Genomic DNA, 20,087 nt, shown 5'->3' with positions numbered 1-20,087 from the left:
CCAAAAGTTACGAAGGCCGCCCTCGCTGAATGAGATGTCCTTGTCTCGAATCTCGAGCTTGCGTATACTGTACGTATGCGCAAGAGACGCACGCCCCCCCCCTTTTATTTATCGTTAAAAACAAAAGAAATATAAATGAAGCCCGGAAGTGGCACCAAAAATAATAGTTACGCCCCTTTTACAGAATTCCTGGATCCGCCCCTGTACTTGTACATGCAGGGTGTGAAAGTATTTTTGAAGTAAATTATATAATATTGCTCATCCACATATCAATGTCATCATCTACACCAAATTTGAGTTCAATAGCTTGAAAATTGTTAAAGTAGCTCACTCCGCAAGATTTCACAAGAATATATGCCGTTACCATGGCAATGCCTTGTGAGGTACAAACACAACATGTGTCTTGCATAACTACACCTAGAGATCATTATACCGTGGACCCTACCTGCATACCAAATTTGATATAAATTGCTTGCATGCTATGGAAGTACATGTAGTTCCGTCCACAAGGTTTTGGGAAAGGGTTGGTTACCATGGCAACACTTCCTTCGACAAACACACAAAACATGTTTCGCACATTTACACCTCAATGTCATCTTGTACACCAAGTTTCATCAAAATTGCTTCAAAACTGTAGGAGTTCGCGACGCAAGATTTGCTATCGGACCCCCCCCCCCCCCCGCCCGCCCGCCCGCCCGACCACACACTGATTCCTATACACCCCCGATACACGAAGTGTATCAGGGGGTATAAAAAGGTGACTAATTTTGGATGCTACAATACAATCTCTCACAACGTCTCCTCATTCAATTTGATAAAAACGGGGGATAAGTACGAAAAGTATAACCTCTACAGGACAGGCAAGTAAAACTAGTTTAAACAACCACGTGAAAGAAACGTAATCCTTTATTACACAGTATAGTACATGATATAAGCAACACAAAAATAAAGAGATCTTTCGACACCTTGTCGAGTGGCTAGCCAGAACATAACGACTATCAGTTCACTAGGCGTCACACAAACTGCTAATTACTAGATTGGATAGCGCACACGAAGCAATGTCGCTCACTGCTATTGCATAAAGAAGTGTATAAATTCAACTGTAAAATCAACATCTCTCTCTTTATAAAGGAGTACGTTTACTTTTTTTCCGATTCCATATTCTATACACTTTACAACAATTTAGCAGTACCGTCTCTGGGGAGAGAAGATCGTTGGAGAAATCGGTCATTGCTCGATCTGTTTAAAAAAAGCGTTTTAAAGGGAGAATCGGTAATCTTAACATTATCCCTTCTCAAAACTACATTTATACCTTCTCATAGCTGTCTCGACAGCATCGACACAGGGCAACGTATACATAGCCCCGATAACAACTGCGTTGTCCGGCAAAAAGGTATACTAACGTTTAGTATTTTCATATCCACCTAATACAAGCCGTCTTATTTTTGCGCAGATGTAAGCAAGACAATGAAGATCAAGCATACTACATCACGGCGGAAAAAACCCAGTCCAAATTTGTATCAATTCATCTAACATTTCCAAAGTACAAAATGGTTTACGACTCCTCTCCCCAAACGGACTCGCTAAATCGAATATTTACACTCTCTAACGGCAAATTCATAATCATGTTGTATATTCTCCACACAAAGCAAACAAAAATATTCACATATATAAATTGCCTTTTGCAAATACAATCATGCAGTCTTTGTGATATAGCGGGGCTTAATATCGGCTTCTTTCACTGTTTTTTTTTTTCAAGAAAAATATTATCCTTTAATGATTTAAACGATTAAAAGACGATAAAATGATAAAATTACACAATCAGGTCATCACAAAACGGAATTTCATAGCGATTTCCTCATGCACAACATGTATAACTTTGCTGACTTCAGCGTTCTGAGATTAATTTTCTGACTTTTCGTGCAAAAACAGTGACTAACTTCCAAAAGAAATGACAGGACTGCAATGTAGTCCCATAGACTTACAGGGCGATACGCTGTACTTTTCTGACGCTGCGGGAAGAATCATGCTCCAACACTACGGGACAGTTTCTATGCAAAACGAGGGAAAAAATGCGTAGTGGACAAAGCCAAAAGAATCATTCCTGTCCACGGCGAAGTCGGGCTGAGATAGAAAAAAAAAAAAAAATGTGCGTATCGACCCGCAAATGCGTACACACACACAGAAGATCTACTACTACATCAAACAAAAGAGAACGAAAGTTCGTTTTCAATGTACAATGGAAGAACGTGGTCTTATCATTTTGCTGAACGTCACCACAGAACGAACCTCTTAACCTAGATAGCAGAGTAATGACTTTTTACACTGCAACGTACTTTTTGACACATAACAGATGTACTGCTCTTGAAAACATTTCGCTTCGTTCGAGTAACATTGTCTAGCAAAGCTACACCACCCCTCAAAACACACACACACACACACACACACACACACACACACACACACACACACACACACGCGCGCGCGCACATGGACCAAAGAAAAACCACAAACAAAATAAAAAACAAAATCACAAACGCGAAATTACCAACACACTGTGTTATCTCATGACACTTTGTAGAAGTGGCAGGCAACCCCAAAATAACCAGTGTCAAACTAATACAATATTGTACCTTGAACGTTATTCCTGTCGGTCTACAGGCTCCCACAAAAGTAATCTAACAGTGAAAACGACCAGTAATAAATAAACTCATGTTTGACTAAACTGATTGAAATCGAGCGTTGGAGACGAAATGATAGACCTACAACCGTTAAATCACGAATGATTCGATAACACACCTAGGCATGTCTGGTCATCTCACACTTTGCGTAGTGTTGTGACCTGAAATTCTCCAAATATTTGCTCTTTTTTTATTAAAAAAAAAAAAAGTTTACGAATAAATCAACGCTCCTGAAAATTATGCTTAGAAATCTCAAAATATAATGATTGTTGTTCGAACGGCCGAAAATTCTTCCATGCCCCGTTCCAACTTGAATCAAGTTAAGTAATAAAGGAATTTCATTTATTAACATCATTTCTTTTTTAATATATATATAAAGAAGCAAATCTACCCCAGCTGGCCACACTGTGTCACTTCTATCACGTTGTTTGGTGACAGAGAAAAGAGCAAAGGAGTGACAATGATGAGCTAGGGAGACCATGGTTGTATTTCAAATAGAAAAGAGGTAGTCGTGTAGCAGCTTACTTGGAAGCTGTGGTAATGAAGTGGTGTATTCTAACATCTACAGCTATTCCTAATATCTCAGAACTGTGTAACAATCTTCACCATTAATTCAGGCCTACCATCACACCACCATTACACTGATAGAAGGAATGATGACCACAAAGGTGACATATGACGAATATACAAATAACAATAACAATACAATAATCGTTCGCAAATAAATACAAAATGAGGCAGAGAATGGAAACATGTCAGTACACTAACAATGATGATTGAAACAAAGAAAAAAAAAGTAAACGAAGCAAATGATTGAGGCACGGCATTAATGTGTCACGACTTCCGCGCGCTTAAAGCACCCATGACAATCAACATACAGGACCAGTTCTTCATATCAATGAAGACATTTGGCGTTCATCAAACCGACAATCGCCTACATTACATCATGTTCTTATTACATTTTTGTTTACATAAGAAATAAGCTCAGTTGAAGGAAGTTGTAATAATCCTCTACATTAATATCTCTACACAAGCACAGCACTGAGGTAACAAAATATAAACAACGTAAACCGTAACTATGCAGCCTCAAAACCTTTAGCACAGGTGAGGATGACAGCTTATTTTTTTATTTTTTTTTATTAACATTGGCTGTGATCTGATGTTATATTTTTCCCCTCCAACTACGGGGGAGGAGGAAGGCTGCCAACAAAAATCACCTGATAATTACACTACAAATTTGTATTTACAATGGCAATGCAAGCATTTGGGCAAAGAAATGCAGAACCCTGTACCTTGTCTATGAATGATGGCACAACTGGCAGATTTTACAAGTCATCTGCAGACCATATCCCTTTGTTATCTATTTAAAGGACAAGTTCACCTTCATAAACATAAGGATTGAGAGAATGTAGCAATATTAGTAGAATACATCATTGAAAGTTTGAGGAAAATCAGACAATCCGTTCAAAAGTTATGAATTTTTGAAGTTTTTGTGCAGTACCCGCTGGATGAGAAGACTACTGCAGTGTATGAATAACTTAGATGTCACATGCGTACAACAATATAAGGAAAATATAAAGAGAATTTCACAAAATTCCATCTTTTGAAAAAAGTACACATTCCCCTGACTCGTTACCGACAAATGTTATGGGTAATATTATTCCCCTGCCTTTAGAAAGAGGCAAGTCAAGTGCTCTTTTATTATGCGAAAAAAAGTGAAAATATGTTGAATTTTCTTTTACATTTTCTTTATACTGTTGTACGCATATGACTCACAAGCTGTAGTAGTCTCCTCATCCAGCGGTTCCAATACAAAAATTTAAAAAATTCATAACTTCTGCTTCGATTGCCCAATTTTCCTCAAACTTTCACTGATGTGTTCTACTAATATTGTTGCATTTTCTCAATCCTTATGTTTATGAAGGTGAACTTGTCCTTTAAGAGATGATACAGCGGCCTCAGTATCTTTACAATGATACATGTGTGTTCTTGATGCACTAAGGCTGAACCTGAGATGTGTACAGGGACACAGCCTTAGCAACTCGAATAATAAAAGATTTTTATACATTATGTTGACGGGATGCATTCTGTGTTTATATCCATCTTAAAGAATTCTCTCACACAAGCGTAAATTGAAAGGTATTACACGCTTGGACTAGATGAGTAAGCACAATAGTAGTATATTGCTATGTTGAGGTACAACTGCACCAAAACTATGCCTCGACGCTTCTAACTTGTCTTTTCTTTACTTTTATTTATAGCTTTCATCTGGAACAGAATTCTTCCCCCTGACAAAGCAGCAGTAAATAACCACCACCTCAGATGCAAAAGATTGATGTTCCTTTATCATCTAGATTACAGCTTGGAATGAAAGGACAATTCCTCTGTTACATAAGAAGATCAAAAACAATAGTTGTCCTATTTACAGCATGAAGACTTTTAGTTAACACAAGAAGAGTTGACAGAGTGGTAAAATATTGCACAATAACTCTTCTTTCAGTCTCAGTGGGTACTTGCAATCCCAATTTCCTCTGTTTTTTTTTTTTCCTGGGTAAGCAAGAGAGATTTGATACAATGGGACATGGGAGAATGATCCCAAAGTGACGGTCACAAAGAGTGGCATACCGGGACGGGAGGGACAAACAGGGAGGAAAAGACATGAAAAGACAGCAAGCGACACGACACTAAAGCAGCACAGTAATGATCAATGAGTCAACCAAGACTCTTCACTTGATCCTCTACCCTGCTTCCCACTTCTTTATCTATGACTACTACACATCATGCATCAAGCTAGAGTTTCCTAAAAAAAGAATAACAACACGATACATACTGTCAAATATTGCATTGACAAAAAAAAAAGAGAACAAACACAAATTAAAAAAAGAAGAGTTACATACTAACATGGAATGCTTAATGAAAGTCGATAATCCCTCTTCACATTAACACAAGGTGAAAGTGATTCAACTTCTGTGACAAATATCAACGACTGCATTGATCATTTGAAAGAACTGCATCCATTATCATAGACATACTGTTTGGAAGACCTGTGACTGAAAAATGCAGTGTAGCTTTCATCTTTAAATTGCTGTCAGTCAATACCCACTCTTCCCTTTAAAAAATGGTGAGTTCAATCCAAACGAACAATGAGGCACATTTGAGTTCAAAATATCACTACAATATTTCAGACCAATATATCCATAATAATCATGTTTCCCAATAGACAAAAAAAAAAAGACAAAAAGAGAGAGCAACTTTGAAATTTTAATTTCCAGATTATTTACCTATCTACATACTCTTATTAACCAGTGCATCGAGTCAATGTACTGGATAAACCAAACAGCTGAACTTTAATGTTTACCAGTTTTTAAAAAGCTGTGACATTTCACACGAAACTCAGTTGAGAGAGGTTTAATGTCTCTAAGTGGAGATCTTAAACACTGTGACACAAGCTGCTGTCTTTGTAACAACAGTCAAAGGGCATACAGGCCACACTGCCCACTTGCCATTATGTGCACCAGAGTTAACCAAACTTCAGCCAAGATACCAACATATACACATTTGAAACTGGCAACTCCATCAGCCGTTTCTAATAACCCTAGACCAGTCCTTGGTTTCATCTAAGACCATCTCTCAACTCTGGGTTTCTTTGAGTGGTTTCCTAGCAGAGTGTATCTTTCTCAACATGAAAGATTGTCACAAAATACTTGTCACACATCACAAATACATTCCACGACCTCGCCCTCACACACATCTAAGTTGCCAGACACCTTTTATTGGATCTGCATTGTACGTTAAAGTTGTATCTGTCGAGTGGCGAGTACTATGCATTAAAAAAAACTCACTAGTGGATATCCTGGTACTAACCAAGAGAATCACTCGAATCGAAGCTCCATTCTCAAAGTCAATCCTTTTGTACCACATCTTCTTCTATTTTTGGTTTTTGTTGACAGAATTCAAGTTCCAATTATTGCCAAAATTGTCATATTTCAAAGTTCAATTGCTCTTACCCATCTCCATACATTTCCTACACTGGAAAACCAACAAATAAGTTGCTCTGTCACAGCTTAAATTGATCAGACCTAGATTTTCAATCACGGCAAAAAGTTTTTACAATTGAAATTGTAATTTAAAATTTGAACAGAAATAGGACAAGAACTGCTGAACCATTGTCTTTCATAGTACAATGCAGAATTTCAGGGAATATTTTGAATAATGACTAGAATAATGACCAGTTCCTGGTGACTTTGTTCTAATAGATCTCAGTTTACCTTTGTATTGTTCTTTGCTCTGAGACCAAGTTTGGCTATGACAGCTCATGCTGGTCTAAGGTTTTCATGGTAATGAGAAGTTATTACCAAAAAAAAGATAGATGGACAGAAGATTGGGCAAAAAGTGCCTCTAGAACCCCTTTGTGGCACAGATGAAGGAGCTGGTTGAAAAAATCCACACTTGAAAAATCCACACTCGATGAACATGTGTCCTTGTGTAATGACTAGAACAGAAGAGTCGAAGAGACAGAGATGTTTGAGCCCGGTCCATCAAAAGAAGATGACTTACTCTTCCTTCTCTTCTCCGACTACGATCAGCAGCTTCTGAACAATGCGGGTGATTGCTCCTACAGATAGAAAAACAAGATTGGAATAGCTTGATGAAGTAGTGGGTTGGGGAGGGGGGGGGGGGGGGGGTAAGAGGTGTCAATATCTGGTTGTTCATGGTCCTCAACTCTCTACACAATACCTTCATAGTCCTTGACCCTTTAGGAACGACAAACCCCTACATGAGGTAAGTAACTTGTACTTTCAACAACAATGGGCTGAGTTTTCTGCCTGCTTTTCTAACTTGTATCATATTGATTTAGATCTACCTAATGAAAAATTAAGAAAAAACAGCGACTACAATACCTAACATCTGTATCAAAATAATCTCGTGAAGCCTTAAACTTGTGTTAGTATGGCTTTTAGACGAATAAGACACTTATCTCATATCATTCAGTCAATTATGAAGTGTCTCTGTCTTCTGTATCATAATATCGGACTTCTTCACAAGTTTAAATGTCCTTAGACAGATGAAGGGCTTGACGGCTGACACATATACTTATCATTAGTTCAATATAACCTTGTGGGTGTGTGTAGTCATTTAGTGGCCAAAACAGCAAAAGCACTTGTAAATTTGTATTAAAGTTTACTTTAGTAAGCCTGAATGACAGATCTACATTTTTCCTCAGTCACTGACTAAGCTGAGCTTTTAAGAAGTGAAGGAGTTCGATTTGCGGGGAGACAGTTCATTACCACTATCATCACCAAGGCTGTAATGATCAATTTTACTCTTTTGTCAATACCCTCAGTGCTAATATATTTACTCAAATGTTTTGATATCAAACCACTTTTAGACTCTCTTAAATCCTGTTAAATGGGTTAACATGACAACTTGTGCGGGCAAGTCTGATTATCAGGTGTAACCATAATGAATCATACAAAATGGTATAGCACAGTCATAAACTGTTCTATTGATTTCAAATTCAATATGAAGATGAGCTATTATCGTCATCATTCATGATGTATTTGCACTTACGATTAAATTTCAGGACAACAGCTGGTTTGTTCTCCCACCAGATACAGAGGAAGTAGACTGGAAAGCCTGTCAGTGTGATGGCCAGACCAATAAGAGTGTCTTGGGGTGCAGCCACTGTACCCATGATGACCAGAAACACACAGGCCAGGACAAAGGTGATTGGAAGCAGGATGTGGTACTGTAGGTAGAAAACACACAGGCAAGCAACCAAGACTTAAATATGAACTTTTCATCATCTAATCAGCATCAGAACTCATCAAGTCACACAAAACACAGTACTTGCATTAGGTGCTGTTTCTTGGCATCATAACATCTTGTGTTCTTTGTCAGTGTTTTATGTGTTGACAAAAAGAATGTAGTATCATTTGATTGTTTTTTCACAGAATATTGTTTGATCATAATTAACATTTGAGCTTTTTCCTCTTTTCCTCCATAAAGTGAGCTTCAAAACACAAACATGTTTCGTATTATTTCCTCTACCCCCCTGAAAGAACACATACAAAAAAACCTGTGTAAGTTTATCTATCTGTAAATGACATAAAATATTTTGTTTCTGACTTTCTCTACAGTCTATATCACATCAAATTAGTTCCTGCTCTCTATTACTTCACAAATACTGTAGTTAAACGAGATGGGTGAAATCAATACTCATGGCAAAGCAAACAAAACTGTTCAGCTGAAGGTCAATCTAATTACCGAGAGAGCACAGCATTAATTCCAACCAAAAAGTATGTTTTAAAATGAAAATGATAAAATGAAATCATCTTAACAATAAAAGGGCGGGGGTTGAATCTCCCCCCTTTTTCTGCGACCATTTTCAACATTTTCTGTGACCATTCTACTGGCGAATTTTTTCGACCGTGTCGCTCGCTGACTTTTTACTTTCAAGTCTTGCACATCTGATGACATCATTTTCGCAAAAATCGGACATACCGTTACGACGCTGCACGACCTTTTATACATGCTTGTCAGACCAAAAATGGCTCCAAAACGTGATTTTGTGCACAAAGTATATGCAAATAGAGTTTTCTCACCTTCAAAAAAAGATATGATGATTTTCACTTTCAATGGCTGAAATCAATTAATTTTAGCATAATTATGCTTAAAATAGGTTCTGTAATAAATTTTGAGGAAAAAAACGAAAAAACCCCAAAAGGTCGAAAAACAAAGAAATACATAAGAAATTCAAAAAACAATAGAATACATAAGAAATTAACTTTGATACCAGATTTTTTATCAAGACCATTGTTAGGAATGCTACAAGGAATAATGCACCAAAAATGAGGATGCCATTAGCTCTATTTTCTGAATTAAGCAAAATTTATGATTTCAAGCATATTAATTAATATAAAATATAAAGAATGAAAAATCAAATTTTTTCTTTTATAGTTTGGTAGATTACGCAACAAGTAATGTATGTGCCAATTTTCAAGGTGATTGAACTATCAATGACTGAGATCTCAGGGGGGAGTCGAATCAACCCTTTCCCGGTCACAGAACAGGCCAAAAAGCCCGGCCTGGTTAGGGTTAACAGAACATTTGAACTATAGAGGTAATAATGACATTAATAAAGGAGATGGAATAGATTACTTTTATCGGTCTCTCCATGTCGGGGCGGGTGAATCTGAGGTAAATTTGTCCGCAGACAGCAGCACCGATGGACAGCCAAGTCATGAAGCTGAAGTAGTTTAACAGGGAGTCGATGGTAGGCACGAACACATACATCACCGACAGCAAACACTATAATTTGAGACGAAGAAGAGAGAGAGAATTATCAAGGAATATTCATCTTGCAAATGGGACTCAGTTCATTGACATCTGAAGCACACCTTACACACTGGAAGTGAATCTTACGATGACGATGATGAATGGAAAACTGTAGTGCTTGACAAGACGGTAGCCAGTTACTGTTCTACACACACCCTCTTATACCGTATTTCCCCCAAAAAATTACAACGGTACCTCCGCTACGATACCTTTAAAAATAGTGAATCAATCCAAATACAATTTCAGGGTATGAAACTATAACTCATTGCAAAACCCCATTCAATTTGCTTCAGTGGTCAAAGAGAAATGAGGAATTTTGTAGAGCATGTCATAAATCTCTTCCCTCCAAGTTCTGTCAATTTATTGTGTTCACACATTAATTTGCATTTCCAAGAGCATGGCTATCCAAGTGCTAAACTTGGAAGAATCAGACTCATGACATGCTTTACATCAATCCACATTTCTCTGTGACCACTTAACCAATTTGTGAACAGGGTTTTCTGCAAATAAAGCTAAGATTTATATTCTAAGACCCTGAAGTAACATTCAGACGATTTAATCATACATATTGGGTGTTATCAATACGAAAAGTGGATAGCATTTTTTTTTTTTTTGACATACTGTATACACGATGGACGGAACCTTCCCTTACAGCGACATCAAAGTGGATTGCAAAGAATGACAACCAGATGCTAACAAGATATGAGATCTAGGCCTTGGCTGTATGGGCGTCATTCAAAGGAAATCAATGCAAGAAGAGAGGTGCAAGCCAACAGAAACACAATAACAAAGACAAAAATAATAATTTTCCTGTCTTTAGATAAAAGCATTTCAGCTTCTCACAGCCAGTACATCAAATGTAATGACATGATCGAAAGGGCTGGGTTAAAAGACAACAATGATCTGGCAAATTCTACGCTAAAAGGAAGCATTTACTCTTTGGCAATAAAGAGGAAAATGTTCATGGGTTTGAAGGGAAAAAAGACTGGGTAACAAGACTAACTATCCTTCTGAGGTCACAGGGTCAGAGAAAAGGGCGATGAGTTCAAGTTTGAAGGGGGCATAAAATATTCAAACACAGGGGATATGATTTAACAAGACTAAAACATAACTGCAACTTAGCAGTATAAAGACAGAGGTTAATATACAAGGAATATACCGCGAGCTTTTAGTCGCAGCTATATATATATATGACAAAGTGTTTCTCACCATTATCATTTCTACAGGAAACATCTACTAAATTAAGGCACAGTCACGATTCAAAAGGTTAGGCAAATAATTATGTCTAAAATCTAAATTTGGATCTCAAAACAGAAAATCATATCCCATTTCTCCTTGCCAGGTTGTCGGAGATTTAATCAATATTGTCAATGACGAACATCAATACGAAGGCGTGAAAGGGCATTCGGGCAAAAGACCAAAGTTTGGCATGCGTGTTTGGGAAAGACAATTGATCTCCGACATTCGAAAGCAATCGAGACTACATTAACCCGCTTTTCAACCCGATGAGCCGCCAGATATAATCGATGTCCCACCATTTCAAATAAAATCCCGACAAAAGGACGCTATTTAACACGGACTTCGGCTACTTATGGCAGAAGTACTTTCTCTGGAAAACTTTGCACTCCTAGACTGCGAAACGGAAAATACTGGGGAAAAGTTAGCGTGCCTGTCATCTAAACAACAAGAATTTTATCTCTTAATGAGCAACGGTACGCCGGACACTATCTTGTGTCTAATCTATCCTACGAATTCACAAAAGGATGCCCACTGTGTGAAAATAAGAAAGACAAAACATACAGCTAATGGAGTCTGGGAGTAAAATCATTAGCCAGACGACAGCTCTATTGCTTCTGACACGTTATGAAAAACATTGCAGCTCGTGTCGGTTTCAAAGCGCAGCCTCTGAGGCGATTTTTTTTTTCTTCCCGCGGTTAATGAATATTCATACACGGTGCTAAGCAGGCAAGTGGCTTTGAAACACTATAAAATTGTACATCATAACCCTTTTCCAAGCTAAATAAGGGAAATTACTGTTATAAGTATTTTCCACGCACAGTTCACTCGTCTCAGTTCTCGAAGGGAGAAAAACCAAAGCCAGCCACCTATCGTATATCTTACGGCTAGACGATCCGATTTCTGTGAAATGCTTTGCTAGAAACTTAACACAATGATTGAAGGTTGAGGGTTGGTATAGTTTCAGCTTTGCTCAGGAATCACGTGATAGTCGCGTGTTTTGTTGTTTATTTTTGCTATTGATTTATTTTGTAATCCCCCATCCCCACCCGTGAAAGTGCATCAACAAGGTTTTCCCTTTTAGAAGAAGAACTTGTCGGCATTTAGAGTTTGAAATACACATATACATGCAAGAAATACTGTACCACCTATTTCTCAGGATTACAGTATATATAATCATATAAATATAATATATAAATACATGTGTGTGTGGGCGTGTGTATGTTCTATGAGCTTAGAAAAAGAATTGATTTGGTGTAATATTGGCATCAAAATCAACCTTCCACAGCCGTCCATGCAGTAGCCCGGTCACGCACTGTTCGTCCGCCTGCTCCAGGATGTGTTATGAGAGCAAATTTAGAAGCGGGCGTGTATTACCATGCATGTCATTAACGTGACTTTCACAACACGTGCCGCCGGCATCCAGCTCTCAGCTATAAGAACCATCGATACCATAAACATCAGATAGGTCAATGCTCCATCAGCAATCGAAGATGGTGTTTGTGTTTGTGTATGTGTGTGTGTGTGTGTGTGTGTGTGTGTGTGTGTGTGTGTGTGTGTGTGTGTGTGTGTTTTGATTTGCTGTTTTCCCCTTTTGTCGCATCTCCACGAAATATTTCAAAAAGTCCTTCGTGCTGGTTTCTGGCCTCTAAATGTAAAATGTTCATTCTTACAATGTTACCACGTTTGTTTTTGTGCAAGTTTGGACTCTTTATAAAAAATAGACGTGAGGAAAACGCTTAGTGGTTAAATGGTGTTTTTCAATCTTTTTCCCCAAACCTGCATTCTGATCGAGTCTACAGGAGGCCAACATAATTATGTGTGAAACAGTGAAAATGGTGAATCTTTTTTCTCTCTTTTTCTTTGTGGGGGTGGGGGAGTAGCGGAAGGGGAACAAAAAAGCCGCAGACATACGGGTACACTCGCCCAAGGATCACACGCGACCCCTCACTTACAGGGAGGTCTTCTCACGTGCGTCTTTAGACAACATATTGAAAGATATTTTAATATGTCCGGACGGGACAGAGCGTCAAAAAAAAAACAAAAACAAAAAAAAAACGAGAAATAGAACAAAACAAAAACTAAGACGCACACCGAAAGATAAAACGACCACAAAAGGGACTACAAATACAAACTTCTCGAAAAGGGGAAAAAAGGCCATAAACCAACGTAACAAACACATAGCTATACGAGCGATGTGTGTATATTATTTACCTTTACAGAATTGCACGGAAAACACACGTTATCGCGGGAAGAACAGGCCAGTGATTAGCAAGTGAATGGGGTACATCGCCCGGTTTAGGAACCCCACTTAAACTCATAACTACCACTTTCGCCATCTGCCACTTCCCCCTTTTCATGTCCTTGTCCTGGACAATGGTCAACTAATTGTTACTGTGCTCCCAACTTTTTTTTTCTTTTTAGAAGGATTAACCCTTTGACAAACTCGTTATCAACTTGACTGTCACAAAACCTCCACAGGAGAATGTCGATAAAAACGTTAAAGTATAATCTGTACTGGCACACACAGATATAAATTTCTCTTCCACAGCAAATGGCTATCTGCTTCGTTTGATACCTGCAAAATTTGTAATAGAATGAAACATATAATTATATTCAATCACACTGGTAAAGCCAAAACAATCGGTCAGACGGCTCGAAATGTTTTTGCCTTTCATATCCTGTACATTAACACACACACACACACACCACACACATACACACACACACACACACACACACGCACCCGCCTCTACCGCATCTCTCTCCTTTGCCGCAGTACAAGATGCCCAGGAAAATCGAACGTGCATGTCGAACCCTACCACACTATTGCAACGACATTACTAGCGAGCTTTAGATCTGCGACGAGAACGCTAAGACAACGCTAATCAGCAAAAACAAAATGGTCATCTGCACATGCCATGTGCAGATGATGCGCGAGACAGCTGTTTCCATTGTTTAAAAGCTGGGAGACTGCGTCGTCATAGCGTTCGCGTCGCAGGTCTAAAGCTAGCTGTTTTAATATTAGCGAGCTGTCATCAAGGCGCGGTCAGACTGGCAAAAGATCGATAAGTTTAAGATCGCGATCTCGAAGTTTTGCCTGTGTGACCGCAAAATTCCCGCGAAACTTCTCGCGACACTTCTCGATCTGTTTGCGGGCGGTGCCTCCTGAGCGCGAGGCCATTGTCATGTACAGATGTGCATTGTTACGTCACAATCACTAGCCATCGGACGGCTCACTCTTGCTTGCGCGCGTACCAAAGGCCCAAACTTCTCGATCTTTTGCCAGTCTTGACCGGTCTGACCGCGCCTATGACGCGCCTCCTCCCGATCCCGGATTGGACAATGGGAACCGTCTCGCGCATGCGCAGAGCATCCCCCCATTGCCGCGTCGTCGAATTAGCGTACGACCGCTTTCTCCTCAAAATTTTGAGCATAAAACTTCTTCGGCAAAAAGAATCAATTCTCTTGCATCACCTCCACCAATCTCACAAAAACTTTGCCAAAAAAAACTTTTAAGCATCGTATGATACAGTTGATCCTCCGAGTACAGGAGGAACGGAAACGGCGCTTTAGATGACAAGAAGAAAGATTGGAAGATGCATCAAATCAAACGACAGACGAAAATAGCACATGAACCGACCGTGTTGCACTTACTTAGTAGTTGGCAATTTAAAGAAATTGAAATAAATCGACTACAAAATTACACGAAAATGCTACCAAAAAAAAAAAACAAAAAAAAAAAAAAACAGATCGTTTCCAGATTTTCACGATGAAACAGTAAAATCGGTCAAAATGACATTGACAAGTTAGATAAGGTCATGGGGTCATCGCCCAAGAAGTCCTCCAAATGCCCGTATACGAATATTTCCAAAACAAGAGACCCGCGGGTCTAGCGCTCACCTGAGTATCGCAAGTTCACCTTTCACGCAGTCACTAATCTAAATTATTCACAGCTCTACCAAAATTTGACGAGGCATTCTCAAGTGGAAGATGAAAATGTACAATAAGGGCCCAATTTTTTCAAGATTCCTTAATTTGGGGGAATTGGGGCCCCCTGGGGCCCTCTGGGTGGGGCATGGTGCCCAGTTTGATAAATTGAGATCCTGACCACCTAGGGATGCTACCTGCCAAGTTTGACAAAAATCCATCATGAGGTTTTCAGGAAGAAGATGAAAATGTACAATTCAGGCCCCCATTTGGACCCTTCCAACCACCCCCCCCCCCACCCCCAAGAGGGGCACCCCTGGATCTCCTATGAACAAACTTGAAACTACAGTCATTAATGTACTCACTCATAGTATTATCTCAGCTCTATAACTTCTGATTCTAGAGAAGATTTGTAAAGATTCCTTCATTTGGGGGGTTTGGGCCCCCTGGGGGCCCCCTGGGCGGGGCATGGTGCCCATTTTAACAAATTGAGATCCTAACCCCCTAGGGATGCTACCTGCCAAGTTTGGTGAAAATGGGTCATGGGGTTCTCAAGAAGAAGATAAAAATGTACAATTTAGGCCCCATTAGGACCCCTCCTCACCCCCCCCCCCCCCCCCCGGGTCCCAAGGGGGGCACCCCTGATTCTGCAATGAACAAACTTGAAACTACAGTCATCAATGTGCTAACTCATAGTATTAACCTAGCTGTATCACTTCTGGTTCTACAGAAGAAGATTTTTGCGGATTCCTTAATTTTGGGGGGTTTGGGCCCCCTGGGGGCCCCCTGGGTGGGTCATGGTGCCCATTTTAACAAATGGAGTTCCTAACCCCCTAGGGATGCTACCTGCCAAGTTTGGTGAAAATGGGTCATGGAGTTCTCAAGAAGAAGATGAAAATGTACAATTTAGGCCCCATTAGAACCCTTCCCCACCCCCCCTCCCCTGGGTCCCAAGGGGGGCACCCCTGATTCTGCCATGAACAAACTTGAAACTACAGTCATCAATGTACTAACTCATAGTATTAACTTAGCTCTATCACTTCTGGTTCTAGAGAAGAAGATTTTTACAGATTCCTTAATTTTGGGGGGTTCGGGCCCCCCTGGGGGCCCCCTGGGTGGGGCATGGTGCCCATTTTAACAAATTGAGTTCCTAACCCCCTAGGGATGCTACCTGCCAAGTTTGATAAAAATCGGTCATGGGGTTTTCAAGAAGAAGATGAAAATGTAAAAAGTTTACGCACGACGCACGACGGACGACGGACGACGGACGACGGACGACGGACGACGGACGACGGACGACGCACGACGGACGCCGGACGAAGGGCGATCGCAATAGCTCACTTGCGCCTTTGGCTCAGGTGAGCTAATAAACGGAATTAAATCATTTAGTTTTCACAGTATGTCGAACTTTCAGATTACATTATTATCTTAAGTCCGACTTTGATGAATTTTACACTACCGTCTCATTTCGCTTCCACTTTTGATAAAGTCAATTTACACAAGGAGTGAACATGTTGTTTAAGATTGATCTATCCACTCCGTGTTTGAAGGTCATGTTGAACAAGGTAACCATAGCTTGGCGCGCTGTTCCCAATGTTCTACGTGCAGAAAGCCACCAAACAATCGATTTCTCGCACGTTGGTATTTTGTGATAAGGACCAGCTGTGACAAAACAAAGTATCGTTTCCTATCGCCTCAGCTCTCTGATCAAGCTGCTAACACGTGCAACGACTTCCGGGGCGATCGTTTGCCATTTCCACCCAATAATGTAGCTGGTGTTATCACGAAGCATAAAATGGTTCCGATGAACTGTGAATGGTTCAGCAAAGACTAAGGTTCCGTCGGCATGGAATCGCAGAATTGGTTTCTAAAGTTACATCAATTATTTGACAATCAAGGTGCATTACCACATTACTTGAAGACGCGCACACTTAATCGGGCAGAATCACATATCATGTGGAGGGCTATAGTGTGCCAAAACATGCAAGCAACACAATACTCAGTCTCTTTGTCATTCTCAAAGACTGACAGAAATCTTTACTAAATTGAAAAGACGTTATTCTACACAGTGCACAAATGAGTATGTCGGTCTACCGTTATTTGACAATTGCAGATTTTGTGTTTGATCGCTAACATCTCGCTCCCCTGTAATAAACACGTACCAGCCCTCTTTTACGAGGCTGTCTACACTCCTGCATGCAGACAATGAATGTAACTTTATGACAATGAGACGCGATTAGTGTTTCACGAATGTCCTTTTTATTCTTCAAAGGTAATTGAACTACTTTCCAGACGGCATAACACTGAAGGTTACTTTTCCTGCCCTTCCCGGACTGAACGTTGCGATGTCAAAACTTGTCTAGTCACTATATGAAATTCGAGTGGACCTATCATGCGTCCAAAACACCACGTGTCTTCTAAAGCAATTCCTCCTTCTTCCCGGACTGAACGTTGCGATGTCAAAACTTGTCTAGTCACTATATGAAATTCGAGTGGACCTATCATGCGTCCAAAACACCACGTGTCTTCTAAAGCAATTCCTCCTTTTTCCGAATGAGAGCTTTCATCACTCAGCCAGACAGAACAGTGCGTCCATAAAGAACTAAGGTCGGCTACCGGCATATGGCATAATGCCTGTTCCGCTGGACGAAAAGCAGTCACTTACTGTCACGTGGGGACAGGTGACTACCTGCCCGCTTCATGCTGGGGCGACTCACCTCGAACTGACAAATGCGAGACTAATCCGAAGAAGTATGCGTGTGATTTGCACACACATACAAACATACACACAAACGCACACACACACACACGCACACACACACATACAAGAAGGATAAGAACCCTAAGCGTGGAGACAAGTTAAGTTAAGCTGATTGTCCCCTATATGCCGTTCCAGGCATCGCCAAACGTTTGTCCTACTCTACACCACTGGATTTGATTGAGGGATTATACCGTGGTGTGGGTGTGGGAACCAAGAAATGAGCAAAATTGACAATAATCAAAGGCAGTTTTAGAGAAACCTCAAGTCTGCTATGCTTCATCACAAGAACCAAAATATACGTGCACACTTACACAATCTAAAAAAAAAAAAAAAAAATGGGCCACAAACATCATGAAAATACGTAAACAAGCTCACGCACCACAGCCACAATAACATTGCTTTCCTAAGACGAGTGAAATACAATTCCACGTAAGAAAATCTATAGGTTTATTTCGCTTATGGCGGTTGCACAAATGCATATCCTTGTAACCGATTTACAAAAATTTCAGATGGGTACAAATCAGGATGAATGATGTTGCTCCTAATCTGTCCATGGTCCATCTTCTCCTACGACAGAAACTAATCCTTTCTGTCACGACTCACTTATTGTGGCCGCTGTAATATACTGGCAAAGGCTCTGCATATACTGATACGAGATACAAGGTTTGAATCGTGTTCCATGCGTGTATCCCTGCAACGAAATGTTTAGGCCACTATGCCCCTCCAGACCCAGAGTTATAAATTGATACAGAGCAAGGCTGGGGCGATATCATGGGCATGCAGGGTCTTCTGAATGAATGGTGCTAACACATTGAATATGATATCTGGGTAAATAACATCTCCTCCTACTACATCTACAGTACTACTACTACTGCTATTACATCTTCTACTACTACAACTTCTACCACAACTACTACTACTACCACCACCACTACTACACGCAAAACTCATTAATACCGCAACTATTACAATCACAGTAATACCAGAACAGTATTAGATGATAAAACAAAGAAAACCGATAATGAGAATAAGAATAAAAGCAATATAACCATCATCATAATCTATTCTGTTCTTCTTGCAACGAATGATTAGAGTCTACCTTCACCGATTAATGTAGATAAGTTATCCCCGTTCGGCAAAAATGAACTGTGAACAGAATTATTACCGTGAAGACTAGTGAAGGCATGGGCGTCTTGCGGCTGACTTGAATCATCGCCAGCCATTCCGGTAGCTGGCCCTCTCGAGCTCCCACAAAGAACAACCTGCGGTTTGAGAATGGGAAAGGAGAGAGGGAGAGAGATGGGGGGGGGGGGGAGCAGAGAGCATGAGCTTGGCACCGAAGAGTGGTAGATAGTTTAATGAGTCATAATACATCACCTAGCTGGCTTATCTCTTCACAAGAGTTTCTTAATCACAGAACAAGCTCAGACCAGGTTCATAATACACCATCTGGCTCGCTTATCTCTCTATAATTAATCATAGAACAAGCTCTGGTCAGGTTGTTTAAACAATCTTAATGATGGTCACGTATTCTATTCACTTACACACGTCGAACTTGGTAGAGTTCTCATGGTAATAATATACATGTAGTCGGGAAAGAAATGGGCAAGTTTTCAAACGAGTGATACCTTTTGGTATTGTCGTATAAGAAACTTTCATGTGCACAACTAAGCTGAAAGAAGATATTCTTTATCAGGACACTGCATAAAAGCCGACAATGATGAGCATTTTTCATAACGGCCGTGTAAAAAGAGGTATCAGAGATGGCAGAATGTTTGAAAAGGCGGATGATACTCACCTGGAGAGAGACAGGAATCCACCATTTACACCACCAAACGTTGACATGGCAACGGACACTGGCATTATCCACGCCATTGGGCCGAACACTTTCCGGCCAAACGACTGCCAAAATGAACAACACAGAAGAAACGAAACGATTAGCAAACTACACCTCACATACCTTTCTTATTACTCTTCAAAGTGCGTCAATGCATGCACAGCATACATATCTTTTCTTCCAAGAAGACTGAAAAGATGATAAACTAAGAAATCCTGTATCCTCCTCTTTAATAATTAATGAGATACATTTAATCCTTGCAAGATCTTTGTGTTCAGGGGTGAAATTTTTACGGTGTTTCATT

The 20,087-nt window shown here is 40.0% G+C and overlaps 1 protein-coding gene across 2 annotated transcripts in view; it reads right to left on the bottom strand.

Annotated features, from left to right (window-relative positions):
- Positions 1-6,639: 6,639 nt before the first annotated feature.
- Positions 6,640-20,087, bottom strand: part of LOC139729767 (Y+L amino acid transporter 2-like) — a 61,852-nt gene continuing 48,404 nt past the window's right edge. Inside the window, exons 6-10 of one of the 2 annotated variants that reach the window (XM_071640702.1) lie at positions 19,745-19,848; positions 19,112-19,208; positions 9,843-9,992; positions 8,253-8,430; positions 6,640-7,296 (exon numbers count right to left, since the gene is read on the bottom strand). In XM_071640702.1, coding sequence (XP_071496803.1) covers positions 7,235-7,296; positions 8,253-8,430; positions 9,843-9,992; positions 19,112-19,208; positions 19,745-19,848 — 591 coding nt within the window. In that variant the 3' untranslated portion in view covers positions 6,640-7,234. The remainder of the gene's footprint in view (positions 7,297-8,252; positions 8,431-9,842; positions 9,993-19,111; positions 19,209-19,744; positions 19,849-20,087) is intronic. The other variant, XM_071640701.1, reaches the window with a different exon arrangement.

The sequence above is a fragment of the Diadema antillarum genome, unplaced genomic scaffold, assembly GCF_040938485.1.
Source record: "Diadema antillarum isolate AM-2024a unplaced genomic scaffold, OU_Dant_1.0 seq00000263_RagTag, whole genome shotgun sequence".
Classification (NCBI taxonomy): domain Eukaryota; kingdom Metazoa; phylum Echinodermata; class Echinoidea; order Diadematoida; family Diadematidae; genus Diadema; species Diadema antillarum.
The sequence above is the reverse complement of the archived record's forward strand: the minus strand, read 5'-3'. Positions and strand labels throughout refer to the sequence as shown.